The sequence below is a fragment of the Spodoptera frugiperda genome, chromosome 25 (genome assembly GCF_023101765.2).
Source record: "Spodoptera frugiperda isolate SF20-4 chromosome 25, AGI-APGP_CSIRO_Sfru_2.0, whole genome shotgun sequence".
In the NCBI taxonomy this organism is placed as follows: domain Eukaryota; kingdom Metazoa; phylum Arthropoda; class Insecta; order Lepidoptera; family Noctuidae; genus Spodoptera; species Spodoptera frugiperda.
In genome coordinates this window covers 13,654,919-13,674,650 of record NC_064236.1, presented here as the reverse complement: position 1 = coordinate 13,674,650, position 19,732 = coordinate 13,654,919, and the positions used below count along the sequence as shown (strand labels likewise).

The 19,732-nt window shown below is 36.0% G+C and overlaps 1 protein-coding gene across 4 annotated transcripts; it reads right to left on the bottom strand.

The window, feature by feature from the left end:
* Window positions 1-1,807: 1,807 nt before the first annotated feature.
* On the bottom strand, window positions 1,808-19,708 carry LOC118277691 (TGF-beta receptor type-1). 4 transcript variants are annotated; one of them, XM_035596698.2, is made up of 10 exons: window positions 19,326-19,708; window positions 18,396-18,507; window positions 17,474-17,625; window positions 14,461-14,682; window positions 13,545-13,775; window positions 12,255-12,422; window positions 8,344-8,516; window positions 7,388-7,621; window positions 5,803-5,924; window positions 1,808-5,497 (listed from the first exon to the last, which is right to left on the bottom strand). In XM_035596698.2, exons 1-10 carry the CDS (start codon window positions 19,423-19,425, stop codon window positions 5,467-5,469), a joined length of 1,545 nt encoding a protein of 514 aa, XP_035452591.1. In that variant the 5' UTR covers window positions 19,426-19,708; the 3' UTR covers window positions 1,808-5,466. The 4 variants fall into 4 exon arrangements, with proteins under 4 accessions (XP_035452591.1, XP_035452527.1, XP_035452676.1 ...); XM_035596634.2 differs by lacking the exon at window positions 17,474-17,625 and adding an exon at window positions 17,959-18,119 and having other exon boundaries at window positions 19,326-19,707; XM_035596783.2 differs by lacking the exon at window positions 17,474-17,625 and adding an exon at window positions 17,087-17,202 and having other exon boundaries at window positions 19,326-19,706.
* Window positions 19,709-19,732: the final 24 nt, after the last annotated feature.

The window sequence follows — 19,732 nt, the reverse complement described above, 5'->3', positions numbered from 1 at the left end:
ATCTAAAATGTTGTATATGATTGTATAAGTACTAATGATCAATAACTTTCAGTCAAAAGTCAAAAGTCGGGTTCGATTCCCGGGTCGGGCGAAGTATTATTGGGCTTTTTTCGGTATTTCCGAAATTTCTCAGTGGTAGCACGGAGTCTGGAAATGTGCCCGGTATATGGCAATAGGCTCACCACCTATTACATCAGACTTACAACATAAATTGTGAAATGTGGGTGTACATTGGCATTATGTGCCATAATGTGCACCTCTGCCTACCCCTTTAGGGGACTAAAGGCGTGAAGTTATAAAAAAAAAATTAGTCAAAAGTACTTTTAACTGATTTTTTCTAGTCAATAGTACTTTAGGGATTTAGTGAGAGAAATGAACAGCTAAGCGTCCGCCTTTGAACCCTTTTCCCAGCGAATAATGATATACATTCAGAAACCTGGTACTTATAAGGGTAGAAAGAACCTGCCGTAACCGGATACATAATTATACTACCGTTCAAGAAATAGTTTATTTTAAAAAGTTAGCTTCAGTTTGGGCAAATTTAAAAATAGTATGCTTTCAGCGTAGTATGTGGAATGGTGATGACTACTTCTAGGACTACAAAGGCCTGTGCCTGTGCCCATTTTCCAAAAAAGAGTAAGAGTTAGAGCCAGTCCACACGTGCGTTGCGTTGCGTCGTCGTCGCAGTGCTGTCCTTGCGTTGTTTTACATACAAATAACCAAGGTGTTCACACGGCGCGTTGCGTCGTCGCAACGCACACATGACGGACAGCAGCCCCCTAGACGAAGCGAGAGGGGTGTACTCGTGCGACGTCTACGTTTTTGTATTTAAGACGTGAAGACTGCGTCATAGTAACGCTGCGATGGCGCAGCGCCCGTGTGGCCGGCTATGCGTCAAAATATTTGCGTTGCGACGACGCAACGCACCGCAACGCGCCGTGTAGACTGGCTCCTATGGATTCGGTTCTCAAGCCGAAAAAATTGACATTAGTGAATAATTATTTCAGTTATTCGAAAACCATAGCTTTGAAAGCTTCCAAACAGTAGGTAGGGAGTCTCTGGGGTCATGCGTGCGCCGCCCATTCATGTTTCGAAATTATAACTCAACCTAATAAAAACGTGTTAATGTATGGAGAACCCTGGGACAGAATTTAATGAGCTATGGGCTATGGCACAGTGAACCATGCCTGTGATACCTTTCAAACAGAAGTAGACTAAGCCGTGGCGGAGCGTGGGTGTATTTTACCCACTGTTCGTTGTTATTTATAATATTACTAATTTCTGCTTCGGAATAAAGAAAAGCTTGTATAATATGTTATTCTAGATTATTACATATCTATATTAATGAATCTCTCTCTCTCTCTCTCTATTTATTTTATTTTCGTTTAAATACACTTAGCAGTTAGTGTTATACTTTTTTTTTTTTTTTGAGGGGACAAAATCATCCAATGACTTCTCCCGCCTTGGGTGAGGCGAGAGGGAGTGTCAGACTCTTACTGACTAAAAACCACCCCGTTCCTTCTCTTGCTTTGAGCCGGAGCCCCGGTAACTTACTTATACTTGGCGTTCCAGTTTCTACCTATCCCCATGGGAAGCAAGCGAGAGGTTATGTATGTATGTAATAAATGGGTAACAAACACCATTACAAATACCATGCTTTCTAACATGGGTATTTCAGCATTTATACCTAAAACGAATATAATATCTTAAACATAATTGTGTGATTGGAGGTGTAGGATAATGACCAGTCGATATAGCTAGTAAGGCTGTATTGACTGAGTGTTAGTAATTCGAAAATAAAACAAAATTCAATATAAAACACTGGTTTTATTTATTATAATATTAAATTAATTAGTCCACTCCATAACCAAAGAATAAAACTTACGCAGTGGGATAATTAAATAATTATATTTACATAAAATCATTAATATTGGAATATAAACCATCCAATTCGTATGCTCATGTGATATGATGCTGCATTTGTCCATGTTTAGTTATTGCACTTCAGTAAAACATTACTTGTACTCTCTTGGTATTGCTCATCAAATAATTTCAAACAAAGTTTGATGCTTGTACATTTCTCATTTTATGACAATAATTTGAACTTGACGTCCTAAATCTAGAAATTCTAAAATATTCTCATATCCTTAAAGATACGTATTACACGAATGACATACATTTTAATAACACGAGATGTTCCGATTGGCTCTTAGTATTTAGTAATAAGGATGGCAATGGCGAACAAATCCTACCAAGTGTAGAGGATTTAAATCAGCGAGAATAGCATTAAAGCTGGTAAAATATACTTTCTTATTATCTTATATAATCTCAACGTAAAAATACCCTTACATACCTACCTACTAACATCAATATACTATGCCGATTGAACATCTTTTTAAAACAATGAGATCTTGTGTCCGTGCACTCGCCGTGCACAGGCTTCACCTCGCGCTGCCAAACCTCACGTTGCCTTCCTCATTACCAAATACTTTGAGACTAAAGAGTACTTTGCTCTTATGCTTGCATGCTAGCTTCCACTTACATGAGTCGTCATTTGACATTTTCACTTAAAACCGTAATATAGAAATTGTAGATTGGCTATTGCTTTTCAGTTTTACGCTATTCGTAGAACGTATGGAGTGTTTCCGTTATATAACATAACACTTATAGACTAACAATATTTTTATTTCATTTATATTATTTATACCAAACAATAGACTATCTTTGAAAAATTACAAACACATGATAATAGGATCTTTAAATCTTAATACAGAGTTACAAATGCTATACTATTTATCCATATGTAATTAAAATGGTATATTGTATAAAAATTGCTTCTTCGATGGAATCTAGACGTTTTACAGAGTATTAAAATGTTAACACTAAAACAACATCGATATTTAACTGCGTTCTGCTACTCAAGTTGTACAATTGACAATATCACAAAACAATTGCGCGCCGACTGTCGCATGTGATGAGGCTGCGCGCCACGTACGCTACGTACAGTACGTACAGATACAAGTTGTACACATGCGATGCGCGACCAATCTTTAACACTTTATACTTTCAAACAGACAATACAGATGTTTATATAAACTTTTTAATAAATATTTAATAAACCTGTTAAAACAGTAGGTAATATTATTGCTTCAAGATTGTAAAAGGCAAATATATCCTTCTTAAAAATAATATTCATCCGTGTTTGTGACATCAAAGTACCTAATAGAATTGAGGATAATTTTCTTAATTTAACAATAGCTCGAGCGACACACTAATCGTCGGAAGTCTACATTACTTCAATAAACACACAATATTCGCTTAAATACGTTGAATAAGGTAATATTAACACGCTACTACTTCATTTGAGTCTGACTAAGGAGTACAAAATCTACATTTAGTATTAACATTTACTTTCAGATTTACTGAATAACGGATCCTAGTACTCACATGCGTTTAAGCGCATTAACATTAAGATAGGGAGGCAAATGTTTGGCTATTATATTAAAGTTTGGAAGGGAAGGGCAACACACGTAAATGTTATATTTATATGCAACAACCATCTCAACTAGAGAACTATCAATGACAATGGAATATTACCTAGGCTCCTGGAGCGTCGAAGCAAGTAACGCGACTTCTAACATAGACTAAAATATGGAATTTAACAAACCCGAGTCCCGAGTGCGGCAGACGGACAGACTGCTATATTGTACTATAATTACGTTTATAGTCGCTGCTGATACAAGTCGTTGCGTCGCAGGCGGTGCACGCGCGTATTTGTTCGTGACAACACTACACTACGCTGCTACAGCGATAAAATCTAAAATTGTAAAAAAATATTTTGATCCAACTTTAAAATGTTATTATTAAGGGCCACTTTACGCCTATGAGTCGAATTTATTTTAGACGCATACTTGGTTTTGGACGACGCCAAATAATCGTGTTCATATAAGTCGGACGACATGAAAACAAATTCGAAGCACTTGTATAAACACCGAATCACCACAAGATGAGGTCACCAAAAGGCAATGAGGTCTAAAATTTACTGGAGCTACATTCAGTCTCTAAGTTTTACTTGTCGACGAATTTAGTTAACTGTTACACTTTCTTACTCGAATATATATTAATCATATCAAATGCTCAACAACTTAACCTTAATATGCGCTCATGAATATTTTACCAAAGATAATTTTCTTTTATAAACAACAAATATGTATTTGTATGTAAAATTAGAAGTACAATGTCGCAAGCGTTCACTGGCGGTAGATCATCCTAAATAAGAGACAATAAATAAAATAGTTAGTCTACATGTAACATTACACAAAAGTATGAAATCTACGTGCTTACTTATCAAAGTCCTTACGCATACAGTAGGTCGTAGTAGTGTGTAAACACGGTTCATTATATACAAACTCGAAATATCTTAACGCCAAGGATTCCAATTTCGGAATAAGTAAGAAAATAGGTGCTTTACTGATGTATCAAAATTATGTTAAAACTCACCAAAGTGACTAACTCTAACCTCGCGTCCACGACACTAGAAATCACTTAAGTATACCATAAACCTAACGCAATATTAATATAACGTTACATACAAATGTGCCGATGCGCTCTTTCCGAACAGAACTTAAACCTGCATATGCACATAATCTTAATTTAACAATTAAACTTAGACAAGTGCTCGTTTTAGGAAGACGTGTTTCCAAGGCCGTAGCCAGATAAAGTATTGTCATCGCTGTTAACTTGAAATTATTTTAATACTTAAGTACATTTTAATTTTGTTAGAAATAGATTTGTAATTCACAACCACAATTAAATCACTGTTTGTATGCGTTAGTCTTTGTTAGTTACATAGTAAAATATATTGTAATCGGGGAGTTATAATTATAACGGAAGAGTAGTCGGTAAGTCAGTCGGGAGCGCGGTTGTCTCGCCAGGTTCGGAAGTCTCGGAACCTCTTAGCTACGGCCTTGCATGTACCGTCTCACGATATCTGTTGATGGCTAACAACGGTTTCATACAACGAGCTTACAATGTTACATACACTTCGTAAAGCGTCTATGTGGAAGAAAGAAATCATTAAATTACACCAAAACTGCGTTTACATATACAAAGTCCAACGCGACAGCGCGGCAGTCGCACGTAGAGCTATGATTATAATAACAAACACAAATAAAACTTATAACAATAGCTGCGATTTAATTTCATATCACAGAAAACATAGTTTACAAAAATAAAAGTACGGCTCTATTTTATTATGCACAATAAACGAATCGGAACACTTAACACAGGTTAAACTTACGTAGTTGGTAACGAAAAAAATATCACTACAACTTCAAATCCATATGATAGTATTAAATAAATGCTCCTTCAAGATTTTACACAAATATATTCTAAGAGGTAGGGATCAGGAGTCATGCTCGTAGCTTGAAAATCTAGTCCATTCAGAAACGATGCAAAGTCCAAGTATCAAACCCTTATTTCATCCAGCTCGACATCCCTAAACATTACACAATATGTTTAATCGATTGCAGCAAAAGACAAACGGATCACACGGCAAGAACACATTCAGAGAAATGTTTCAACATTAAACAGTTACCGCACACCTGTTGTTCGTCTTCCTTGAAGCATGAAGTGAAAACGGCACGTAGTCGATTACAAGAATGAGAGTGAACAGCAATCGATTCCACAAGCGATAATCGTTAAATGATGTTCAAATCGACATCTTGATCGATTTGATGGCAAATTGAACATGAATGAGCTCAATGAAATAAGGCGAGTACTATGTGTTCGCTTCGCACTTACAGCTTGATGTAGTCGGGCGTGCAGATGTTGGCAAGCGTCTTCTTGATGCGAAGTGCGGTGAGGCGGGCGGCTGGGTTCTGGTACCAGCACTCCTTCATCACCTTCGATATAGAGGACAGCACCTGTGTTGAACATACAAATTGTTGCTTAATTTGTTATGCATTAACATTCTATCAGTACAAATATTACACGCTGGTGACGCCGCATGCGTAACCATTTACATAGCAGTCAGTGAGTATACCGTTCATCTGCTTCAATCTAACAAATACGTACTGACGTCCTAAATATTGTATAGGGTAGTGTATAAAATATTTTTTTTTTTCAGTAAAAACTCAGTTAATGTAGTTAATGGATTTGTAGGTATTTATTACATAAATACACGATAATAAAAATACAATACTATATGTACATGAAAAAGAGAAAGACATTTTCTTTCTTTCTTTTCTTTTTTTTTTCTATGTATGTGAGATGTAATGGAGCGCAACTAATTCAATCGTTATCGACAACTTAATTTGTGCGCGCGCGTCACAATACGTAATGTTTGTTTAGTAGGTTTATGTGAATTACGATTATAAATTACTGATAACAGTGAATCATTCGATTCAACTTTTACTTTTGTTTCATATCGTACCTTTATATTCATTATCAACGCTTATCTGACCACACGTTGGTAAATTATACCTCTATGTAGGTAAAGTATAATTCGTAATTAAAAAGAAATGTTTAAAGTTAGAAAACAATGCAGTCTGTCCAGACCGGGCTGTGTAATCTATATTTAGCGAGCATTTTACACTAAGAGAAACTCCAAAAGCATGGGGAAACAAAAGAAGCCAACTCCGTGAGACTCTTTACAGTCGAAGATGGCTAAAAAAAGTTTCAGTCTACAGTCGTCCGCCATAAATATTGCGACCGGGACAACGAACCGTCTCGTGTTGTTGTGTGTTTTGATTTATAAACAGTCTCTATGGTGTTTGTAATGTGAAACATAGCACTAGTTCATGTTACATTTTTATAATTATGTGACGTAAGTAACAACCATCAATTGAGTTATAGCCTCGATCGATTCCTTTATTCAAGCATATACTCATAATTACCTAAAACCTTATTAATTAGTTAAAAGATAAATATGATTACTGCGGGTAAAGCCCTGCTAGAAGATATGTACTATCGGGGATGACAATAAGTTAATATAGAAGTAACGGGTGATAGTAACGAGTTCACAATGTAACTGCTAGATTTTTTTTTCCAAAACATGATCGATATTATTTATAGAAAAAATCTGAATTACAATGTTCTTTAGTAGATAACGCTAGGCCTGGTAGTTCTTATTAGCTTTTTCTCTTTCCCTAAATAACAGTGAAAATTGCAAGAAAACCCGTTGCGTTGATACAAGAATAAAGTTAAGAAACAGGAAAACAGGTGTAGAACGACTGTTCTATTTATAATCCCCAATACTATATAGTAATCCTCAGAGGACAATTGTATTGTTTAGCCTCGAACTTCAATGCTTAAAAATGTATGAAGTTGAGAAGTTGTGAACGTTTTGAATAATGGAAAATAGTACTGTAAAGCAGGTATCACTTACATGGTCCGAATGCCATCTGTTCGGTACGTTTGGTCTCCGTTTCTCAATGCAGACGACCCGACGCATGTCTTCGAGCGCTGGGTCTGGTGGCACGCAATCGTAGTAAGGAGGCTGGTACTCATCAGGCATGACACCGCATCGTCGAGCCATCTCCCACAGTACCAAGCCGAACGAGTACACGTCAGAACGCTTGTAAGGGTCGAACTGCCGCGTGTCCATGGTCTCATCAAGCACCTACAAGATTTACAACATTCCTGAAGATACCACCTCTATAGGTGCACAAAATCCTATAATACAGCCAATATTGTGATCGTGTTTAATGTATTTTTACATAATGGCGAGACCGCTACAGTCTACTACGCATAAATATACTTTGAAATGCTAATTAGTTTCGAGAATGTTTCAATCAAAAATCGAAACACAGTCCATGAAAAAACAATCGCGACTACATAACGCAGAGTAGGTAGGTATTCAGTCTGAAAGAACGTTGTGTTATCAACAGTAACTTCCCTGTTTGACAGTCTATTTTAAAAACAACATTATTTGAATTTGTTTTTTATTTTGTCGTATAAGAAAACTTTACTTAGATAAAACCAATCAAAGTTTAGGAGTGGAAGCTAATTGCATCATTTCTATTATTTTCTACGTATAAAATGTACCTATAAGTGACGCAATATTTCAATCGCCAAAAGTATTTATTTGTTTCCGTAAGAAAATAAAAACATAATTATGTTTTGAAATAAACTACCAAACAGACCGTAAATAAAATTAATTATTGTCCCTATTCGGAACAACAGGTCTCAAAACTTTCAAATGAACAATACTACCTAAAATACTAGTTAGGCTTCTTACTCTGAAAACAGAAGCCTTAAAAGGAGAAATTGTAAAGCAAAATACTTGGAAAACAAATTAAATCTATTGTTTGTAGGTGGTAAACATGGTGTGATATTGCTTACCTCGGGAGCCATGTAGCGCTTCGTTCCGACTCTGTTGGTGGTGGGCACATCTACGGAGTCACTGGCCACATTATGACGCACTGCCAAACCCAGGTCACCGATTACGCAAGTCAAGTTGCTCTTCACCAGTATATTCTTCGACTTCAGGTCTCTGTGGGCTATGGCTGGCTTGCCTGTTCAATCAATAACGTTTAAATTTAAATCTAGAAACAACTCTTGTATTTCCAAAGATGGACCTATGCTATAAGCCGTTATTTATTAAAAATGTCAGTAGCGTGAAATAACTACCCGGAACTGCGAACTGCTTAGCAGGTTACCGAGGCTTCGCTTCTCATTGGATGATTGCCCCCCTCAAAAAAGGCATAAGATAACTGTTTATTAAAGTACACAGATTAAACTAAACTGTTGCCCTTTTATTTTTACAGGTATAACGTGCGTACATGAGACGTCTGAAGGAAAATTGCAGCCACGGAGACCAATTCTTAAGTCCAACGGTGCTAGCCTAAATTATCTGTAAAACATCTGTAAACCAGCCTAGACATCAATAGGAGAGCCACAGTGGTTGTTAACCAACTAAACTTACTGAACGCAAAGATATGATAAGAAAATATTCCTATCATTGGCAGAAACTCACCGAAAAGTAAGCAAATGAAACGACCAATGATTGTAAGCGAACAGATACCAGTCGAATTGGAAACCTCCTTTTTGGGAAGCCGGTAAACAAAAATAAACAAAAACACTTCATAATAACCTTGCACCCAGTAAAAAATAACTTCAAATACCAATATAGGAGCGTTCCTTATCATTAAATAATGCACTAAACATAAATTTATCTTGTCTAGTCTAGATAATTGCATCATTATCTATACCGTTATTTTTCGATATACAAAATAAAAATACATCTGTCGTTCTTGAAATTGAAACCAAACGTTCCCTTCTTGGAAACTGTGAAACACGGAGAGAATACATGTTAATATAGTAACCAGCAATTCGACATGAGTGGCATTCAGACAGAAATCGGCCACTCCGTTGTGCATTTAGGTCGTCAATCTCCATTATTTTGTTAGTTCGTGAATGTTCTCCGGTAGCTGTGAACTCACACTCACTGCTGTTAAGTGGCTTGCATAATAGACTTGAGGTTGCTGGATATATTCGGCTTCTTCGGTGTGGTGAGACATCTTCGATTTAAGCAACATCCAATTTTGGAAATACGAAACACCTCTAAGATTCTAAGTAAAGGTTCGAAATAGGTCAGAACCCTAGAGGTATTTAAAGCAAGGATCAAAATACTTTGCAAAAATATTCGATACCTAAATGTAATAAAATCTCAATAGAAAAATTAAACATTCCAATATTGTTATGAGATTGTCTGGAATGTAGAGAATTTACGATATTTATTTTTGAGCCAATAAAATAAATTCTAAGTAAGAGGTACTTACGCACTCACAAGCCGTTGAAGTACCATCGTTATTTACATTTATTAAATAAAAAAGACTTATTGCTTTTACTGAATGTGCATTTAATGAGGTAAGAACCAGTTAGTCAGTTATTTATTTACTCCCACTGATATTATTTTCGTTATTTACAAACAAAACTTGGACTGTTATTTATAATGATATGAGATGTTTAATGTTTATTACTTTATTAAAATAGAAGATAAAATAGCATATGCCTTTTAATGTGTATTGAAAATGCAACCCTATTTCCCCATCGTTATAAGGTAAACATCAGACACAAGCCAAAGTGGAAATCTAACTGTCACTAAAACTTGGTACACAAAGTTGGTCAATGTGGTCGTGTGGGTCTAAACTAAATAACTTATGTGCTATTAGGGCGGTTCCACACTATAATGGTCAGAATTAGTGTTTTTTTTTTGTTGTGAGTGGGGAAAATCATCCAATAACTTCTCTTACTTTGGCCGAGGTGAGAGGGAGTGTCAGACTCTTACTGACTAAAATGCACCCCGTTCCTACTCCTGCTTTTCGAGCCGGTACCGCACCGGGCCGTACGCACGGTTCCGGTTTTGGTCACACAGGGAGACCCGCACTTACGGTGGCCCTAATCAGTGCTGGGTTTGATATTTTATAAGCGAAACTCATATTGAACCGGATTTTTTCCCTTACCCATATTAATACCCTCATTGTTTCTCTTATAACTAATACTTGTGCCGCGCACAAACTGAGATCGGCCTTACAGCGTGAATCAGCCCTTAACTTAACCACCTTAGTTACCGTTGCCGTCTAAGAATTTTATTATTCATTTGAATAGACAGCCAATAGCTCATTATCTAAAGACGTCACATCTAACCTTCCCAGTATTGGATCAAAATTATGTCTTGAATAGAAGTAATTTATCAATATAATGTACTTGCTATCTAGGATACTGTAGGCACATAGGTAGTAAAGACCTAATTTTGTTGTGCTCTAGATATAGCTACCTATATCTATATACCTATAATACGAATATCTTTTGAAAACTTATTGCCAGTCTGCCTCTTCCAGCTAGAGACAGAATTTTGTCAAAGCTCCATTAAAAATGTCCCAAAATTTGTATCTCTTGCAAATCTATAGACAGATAAGTTTCGGAAATTTGGTGTCAGTCATGATTTAGAAGAGCCAATCTGTGGTCAAAGTCTCTAAAATATTTATTAGGATGACGTTCGGCCACCATCCCGCCTGCTGGTAAGCGATGAAGTGACACTTTTCATCAAATAAATATAGAATACAGTGATAATATTCAGCGGAGTATAGATAGGCTCATTAATCGATTGACCTCAATATGAGAATAGCAAGTTATTACATACGTCGCATGTACGGACCAAACACTAATAGAAATAACAACAACATAGACCTGTTTTAGGTATTTGGGGAGATTTGGCCTAAAGCTATGAATTTGTTAGTGACACGAAACATATTTAGGTTTTACGACTAAATATATAACTTAAAATTGCTTGTAAATATCTGTTATTCTATATTAAGGATACATTTCAGTTACACGATTTAATAAATTAATAAGAATAAGAAATAACAATTTAATATTAGATAAGCTCCAATTAGTGAGAGTATTATCCACTTTTTATCGTTTTCTTAGAGAAGCTGTTATTAATAATCGACCTACGAAGGAAAAGGAAAACCAAGGACCTTTCTGGGAGTGGGTGTTTAATGAGAGGGCGGAAAATGTGAAATGAAATATTTATTAAAGAAAATACTAAAATAGATGTATCATACTGAGAAAATTAAATCTAAGTAATCTAGGGAAGATAGAGAGAAGAAAGCCAATCGCTGTAATAACGTAGTCGACCCATATTGTATATTATCTTTTGGTCATTTACCTCTAACTACTATATAGTGTGGTAAGTACAATGACAAGCAACTCAACCTAGACCAACAAATTCATTGGATTTACGACTTCACGTCAAAATAATTAAGTTGAAATTCGAATAAAGAAAGACACAAAGGAGTAGTTTGACCTGTACCGATAGAGAGGTGTTTAGTAATTAGTTTAATAGATTTTCTACTTAATTGAAAAATAATAAGGTTATAAATTGTGTGGCTTCGATATGAATAAAACTCTATCCAAAGTTAATTGGAAAGGTAATAAAGAATTGTTTATCTATGACATTCTAGAGGAAGCAATTATCAATTTTCTTTACAACTCATTTGTCAGCTCTCTTACTATTCCTCCGGGTATCGTGAGAGAAGACTAAGGGACTACTCATTGGATGATTTCCCCCCTCAAAAAAAGGGACTATACTATACAAGTATACATAACAAAGACTGGGCAGTAGTGCTCTCTAATAACCCGATCTTTTTAAATTGCGATCTCCAAATATGTCTGTTAAGCGTAAAGACTATGGCAAAACTATTTTGTAGAAGAGACCTAGGATATTCACAATGGCTTTGTGTACTTACCTTTAGTGCCGACGATGTCCATGTGCAGATGGGCCAAACCAGTGGCGATGGAGAGCGACATCTTCACCAGCGTCATGGAGTCTATTGTCCTCGCACTCAAGAAGTCGAACAACGAGCCATTCTCATGATAGTCAGTGATCAGCCACAGCTGGGTCCACGTGCCGTTGTCTAAAACAAAATAATATATTGTATGCCTTTTTTAAGTCTACTCGATTCTATGATATGTAAAATTATTATGTGTTACATTGGATGCGAACCGTTCAAGCGTAACGACGACTATTTGAGAAGAATTCTGTACATCTTTAGTCATAGTAAAAGGACGTAGTAGCTCTATATCAGTCTGTATTCTCACAATAAAGAAAACTTAAGTACTAGCCCTACTGATGAAATGTATTAAGGTTTTACGTAAAAAATCCTAAATACTGCCAGAAGTAATTATTACACGTGGACGAAGTCGCGGGCAAAAGCTAGTAATTCATAAACAAATAGTTGAGCGATCACAGTCCAGACTGTGACGTAAAAGGTTCGACTCGAGGCAGGAGACAACTGTGTAGGTGATCGTTTATTTAAATATTCCGTTGAAGGATAACAAATACTAAGAAAATCTCAATTCTTTATCGTACCTACCTAGCTACCTACTCGAGATCAGACTGGGCTTAGCTACTTACAAATGTCGCTAAACTAGACAGACAGCAGTTATTATTTATTTTGCTTCAATCAAACGTCTCAGACATGTTTCAGCCCCAAACCAAACATGTATTTATATTAAAATACAAAACAGTCATTTTAGTTAGCAATCGATATCAATACCTATTAGTTCGTATTTGCTTATTTTCTGTAAAGTTTTACCTTGAAGTCGTAGCTTCATTTTTATTTGTTACGTGTAGTTAGGTACATGTCATTTGGAGTCACAGGACCACACATTTAGTTATTATGCCATTATCCTGTCCTATAACCTGAGTAGCACTCGACCATGTAATTATGGCTAGCGAATCGCGCCCACGTACCATGACACCCTTTTCCTTCCATGTTGAGCGACATACCTAATTGCGGGTTTACTTGCATATAATTATTATGAAGATGCAATTTTACCGATCTATAAGCGTAACAAAGGCAAACATTGTCGTGTTGAACAAACACATCGAAATGGTCGACTCACCAGCCACAATCGATATTTCTAATTCAAGTCCAATGTATAATTAACAATTAGTCACCCTCACCACCCTAGCAAAATGTAGTCGAGTTAAAGGACATTATAGAATTGAAATGTTTTGTAAGTACTGGACTTACCCTTGTTGTCGGCGGCAATGAAGCCAAGAATGTTCTCGTGACGCAACATCACCGTCTGGTATATTTCGGCTTCGCGGAACCAAGAGGACTCTTCGCGGGAAGAGAATATTTTGACGGCGACATTCTCACCGCGCCAACGACCACGCCATACTTCTCCGAAACGACCTTTCCCGATAATGTCCACCAGCTGGATCTGACGAGCGATTGAACGCTGGACTAGTAGAGGCAGCCCTAAAAGAGAAGAAATATTGTATATTGTTTGTTAAAGACCTAAAGATTGAACTCAGCCTCAGATGTGTGCCATCGGAGAGGCTTAGTTCAACGCTGGACGGGACGAGGTAAACAAGTATGTATGTCATATTCAAAATTGTGAATTTTAAAATGAAAATAAGATAAAGGAAAGTTTCAAGAAAATCAAAAGGATACAAGGTCCCGTACACGTAACATGTCAATTTTAAAATACAGCAGGAAAGCACAAATCGGTATGTAAAATCAAAAAAGTGTGCCACTGTGTACTTTGATGTTCATACATATCGCGAACTTTCTTATTGCCTCATTCAATTCATTTGATGCATCAATGCAGATCGATTCATGGCAATGATCGTTCACTTTGGCACGTCTTGATGTTCGCATTTATGAATCCATTCATACGTAACATCGTGTACTTACATGACGTGAAGATACAATACATGTATGGAGCGACGAGCATTGTCGAGCATTGTCGCTCACTGTAATGAAGTGCTCTTCCTCAATTTAGATTAAAGTGATGAATGGAACAAGATATGAGATTTATTCCTTGTTCACATTTTTCAACAATAAACTTGATATCCATAAAACTGTAGTTTGATTTAATATTGTTAATGTGTGGTGTGTTATGAATGAATAAAGAATACTTAGCAAACAAATAGATACATACCTGAACCGGATCCAGAAGTGGTGAGCTCGATCATGTCCCTTATAGTGGGTATCATGGGGTGCCTGGCTTCACTCCCCAGCTCATCGATCGGGTAGGGACTTGGTTTATTCGGGCCATGGGATCGCTTCGCCCACCAGAAGCTAATCGCAGCGCAAACCCCGAGAACCATCAACCCCATCACCCATGGCAATACTTTCCATGCCGTCGCTGTGGTTCCCGTCTCTTTATTCAGAATGTTTGGATTAGTACACATAATTATCAAAAAGAAGACAGATACAAAGCATTCGTAACAACACAAATATGGCTGTATTTCATTATAAAATATATTACCTTCAAAAAGCCAAGATAGATACTAGCATTCAATTGGATCCCCGAATAATATAATAGCATTATAAAAAAATATAATGATATTAAAAGATGAGTTTGTCGAAATTTATGAATACAAATGTCCCCAGTATCTAGCAAGAGCTTTACATGCATTATACTAAACATAGGCAGATAGGCACCGCTCGGTGGTCGGATTGAATACTGAGTTAAACGTGCGGAATCAATTTGTGGACCAACTTACATGTGCTATAAATACCAAACTCGACTATTTATTGGTAAAATGACAACATCACGCCTTTTATTACTCGAGTCGTAAGAAAAACTTAATTTTGAAATGAAAGTACTTTCTAATATAAGTAAACTTGAAACGCGTAATGATACAGATGGAAGAAAGATATGGATTATTAGTCTACAATCGCGGCATACGGTTCGACAAGAACATTATTGTTCGCAGGCCACGTTTAATGGTTTTCAATTGATAGCTTTGATACAGAATGGCCGCAGTACGTCGACCTGAACACGAGCAAATAAAAATGTCCATCTGATTTATTAGGACGACACTAACTTTTCGATAAACTTCATAAAGTACAAATGAATCAGTTTTAAAATCTTAATTTAAATGTTCTCAATGATTATTGAAGAACGTATTTAAGGAGAGACACATTAATTTGTAATAATACTTCATGTGTGACTGTGAGTGTGATGTGTTGTGTGACAAAGGGCGTTGTATGTAATCAATACATAAACATATTTTCCGCTTACTTACAACAAATAATAGGGATGATGACCGGGTATGGAAATTAAATATCTACTTAGTCCGTCAGTTAAGTAATTAAAAAAAATTACACACATATTGACTTTACTTTGTCGTATAATAAAACGAATCAAAGTTTAGGAGTGGAAGCTAACTACGTCACTATTGAGTATAAAACGTACACAAAAGTACTCCTTTCAGTAAGAAAATAAAAAATACGTGTCTAACGTTTTCAAATAATCTACCAGACGGACATTAAAATAAAAATTAGTCATCCACCCTATTATCTCACATAACAGAAACAGACAGCGAAAGCATACCTCAAGGACATAATGAGGACAATACACAAAACACACATGCAAAAGCTGAACCAATAAACATTTAACTTTAATAAATAATATAAACTGTAAAAAAAACCTATTGAAATTGTTTTAACATAAAATATACCAAATTACCACTTAATGAGGTCTAATATTGTTTGCCGTTATTTTTGTTCAGTTAAATATGTAACCGACTGGCTATCGCATTATAAAACACGTTGAAATAAGAAGCCTTACTTACTTCTAATACCCGATGAATACAATACAGATACTTGTTCAAACATAAAAGACATGTGTGAACAAAGGAAATCTAAGTTTGTCGGATTCGTTACAGAAACCCGAAAATAAGCAATTATCAAGCCCTAACTAAAGTTTACTCCATTTTATAATTAGCTATTTTATATCGTGCAGAGGTTAGTTACATGCCCCACAGCTTTTTGTCAGTAAACTATGTAATAAAGTGCTGAAAAATATTGTTAGCAAAAATAAATTACGATAATATTATTATAATAGTTAAGTGACATGCTATTAGTATAAAATAAAATTTCATGCTTAAATCAATTGGAAAAACCGGCTTATGATCACTTACGCCTTCTTTTACGCCTGTTGTAAAATTACTACATTCCTCTTAACTTTCTGTAATCAAGACATTCGATGTCGTATAGCGCCATTACAATTGATGCATCCCGTCATGCCTTCTGTGCAATGGCACCCACTTTTAACATATGTACTACGCATAACATATGTAATCAAGACATTCAATGTTGTATAATGCCATTACAATTGATACATCCCGTCATTCATGCCTTCTGTGCAGTTGCACCCATTTTATGACACATGTACAGTTACTACTATGCATAACGTAATGTAATGATGTCCCCCTATAAAGTTCAAACGAAATATATCCGTTTTTCAAATGAGCACAACCCAATACGACCGTGTATTACATCTTTACCTTCAAATACAAGTCTTTTTACTTGTAAATGAGGAAAGCCGAGTCGACAGCATCAATAGGACAGAGTCCCATTGCCAATATACCTAATTTATGTGCTAGCCTTGCATGCACGATTGTTACCGAGCAGCCGATTATCTCAAGTCATATTAAGAACCTCTGATGAACGTTACTTTAACATGGTACGATTCAACAATACATTTGATGTGGACATCACAATGTAAGCTACCCAGACAGCGCGCCCCGACGACACATTCCGAATTAATACTGTACCTGTGAATAGGTAACGGTTACAGTACTCCGTGGCGCAGCAAGATATTTCGGGGTTTTTTCTGCGGCACCATATAGGCAAGTCCCCGGGAGGCAATATGTTTTCTTGGTCCCAACATCTACGTCCATAAATTCATAAATTAGTACAAAAAGAATAAACCCTACACGGTGGTGATCAATGCCGGTCTAAGGAAAAACAAGGTTATTTAAGAACAAAACGAAGAAAAAACAAAATCTTTAGCCATGCAGTCTCGCACCATAAACCACGGCACCCGCTGGAGGATGGGCGCTGGGCACTTGGCGATTGTGGGCGTCGAGTGCGAAGAGCGGGAAGCTAGAGTGCAGTAGTTAGCGGGGCACATCGGGGCACTACCTCCACGTCGCTCCTACCTGGCGGCTTCGGTTGCAGGTCCAGACGCAGGCCTTCATTGCACATGTCATGTGACTTACAACATTTTATCACCACTGATTCATTTTTAGTTTTCGTTGTAGAGCAACTGAAGGGATGCTCGATGGGTATCAGTGATTTGAGCTCGATACAGCTGCGCCGCAAGTGGAACCACCATACATTATGTTTAGTAGGTTAAAGCAAACAACACACACTCGGAAAATAGAGTTGGTTAAGGAGTACGGCACATCATTCAAATCATACTAATTATTTCTGTCGGCACCTGCGGCCGCACCTTCTCTTTGCTTAGTAGGTACATATTCAAATCACTAATTCAAAAGCGATTGTTAGAGTATTGGCATCTCAACACAAAACTTATAGGAAATGGCAATGCAATTATATGATTTTAATAGTACATCAAACAAACTCAAAATCTGCATCATCAAGTAGATACATGACACGCCCGCAAGTGCACAGAAAAGCTTACCCATTACGGAGGCATGAAGCACTTTGGACAATTTTTCTTGTATTATCGCATCAGAATTGCAGAAATCAGTTTTACAGCAATACATTGTAGAGTTTTTGCATTTTACTGGGTTTTCAGGAGGGAATGCAACGTTCAAGTTCATACAGCTTAAGAGCACCGCACTACACAGGTCAATCATTTGATAGAAATTGGTTAGAATTATACCTGTGAGCACCACAACAACAGGTTTGTGTTGATTTGAGCTTGCCAATTGTTTTGAATTCATTTTCAGCCAACATTATTGACTTAAAGTAAATGAAAATATGTACCTTTTCAATTTAATTACATAATGAAATGCCATCATCACTATGATTTTTAGAGAGAATTTGGAAAAAGGAAAATAATTTTGAAAATATTGTTTTTTTATTTAAATAAGTGTATAAATGAACTATACTCACTGGTACGTGAATTTCTGTATTTTATTCTCGAGACTTGTAGATGCGAAACAGTACCCATCAGTTTCACATGTTGAGTTTGGACATCTCTCACTGTTGCAGTAACATTTTAAACCTAGGAACATTAAAATGGCATCAGGACAGGATGGAGACTGGAATATCTATTACATGTTCCATAAACATCAATACACAACACTTGACATCAGACATAAATATGGAAATCTAGCTGATTGTACCATTTACACGTGTTGATATTGAAATATAAGAATAATAACGACTATAGAAATGTGTAAAAGCAAAGAAAATAAAATCTTGTTTTCTAAATTAACAATAGATGTTTAAATAACGTTTACATTGTAATACTTGTTATTTTACACAATGTAACATATTGTATTTATTTATGAGGTCAGAGTCAGAATAAATGAATTCATGATCATCCTGTGATATCATTGCAGTATATGTTTACCTTACCTACTTCTTTTGTAACCACATTTACTTAAGTATGGTTAAAAAGTTTCTACATATTTTTAAATACAAGCCATGTGAATCTCAACTGTCTTTGTCACAATAGAATTTGTTAAAAACTTATCTAATGTGCCGATTGACTTCTTTTAAGAAAGTTTACATTAAAATAGTTGCCTTTTTAACTCGTATTCTCATTATAAAATACTATTTAATAACAAATTGGCGTGCATTAAGCATTCTTCTAATAATTTATTTATTAATGCACACTATCTCAGTCACTATTCAAAATACTAGAACATAATGCCCTTCGTGCGATACTATGAATTGAGAGGAATTTTAAATAATTCTTATCACTAGCTAAGTATTCATGGCAACTATTCGAATACCTCATATACACATAAACAGATCTGTATTTGTGTTTAGACAAAATTAAAGCACGCAAATGGACAAGTAATGAAAAGCACTTACCATCGACGGTGTCTAACCTCCGATACACTGCGAAAATCAAAAAAAGAAACCATCTGCGCCATTGAAAACTATTCATTATCACATTCCTTGATGAAAACATATCAATTTACAGTTCCGGAACAGCAAAACACTTATTATTGACACTCGAACAGTACGGCCATTGAAGTGTTTCAGAAACATATGACATTTTTATTATACAATTACTTTTATAGAACAGCTTTTTTTCTAATAACTATATTAACATTTGAATAAACTTTACATAAAAATGTAGTAATTAGATAAAATATATATCATTAATTTTAATAAGAAACTACAAAACCCTCGTAGTAGTAGTTGGTAAGTAAATAGCTTCGCGTGAGTGAGTGAACCGAGTGAACTATGCACTACCACAGACTTTAGTCAACATC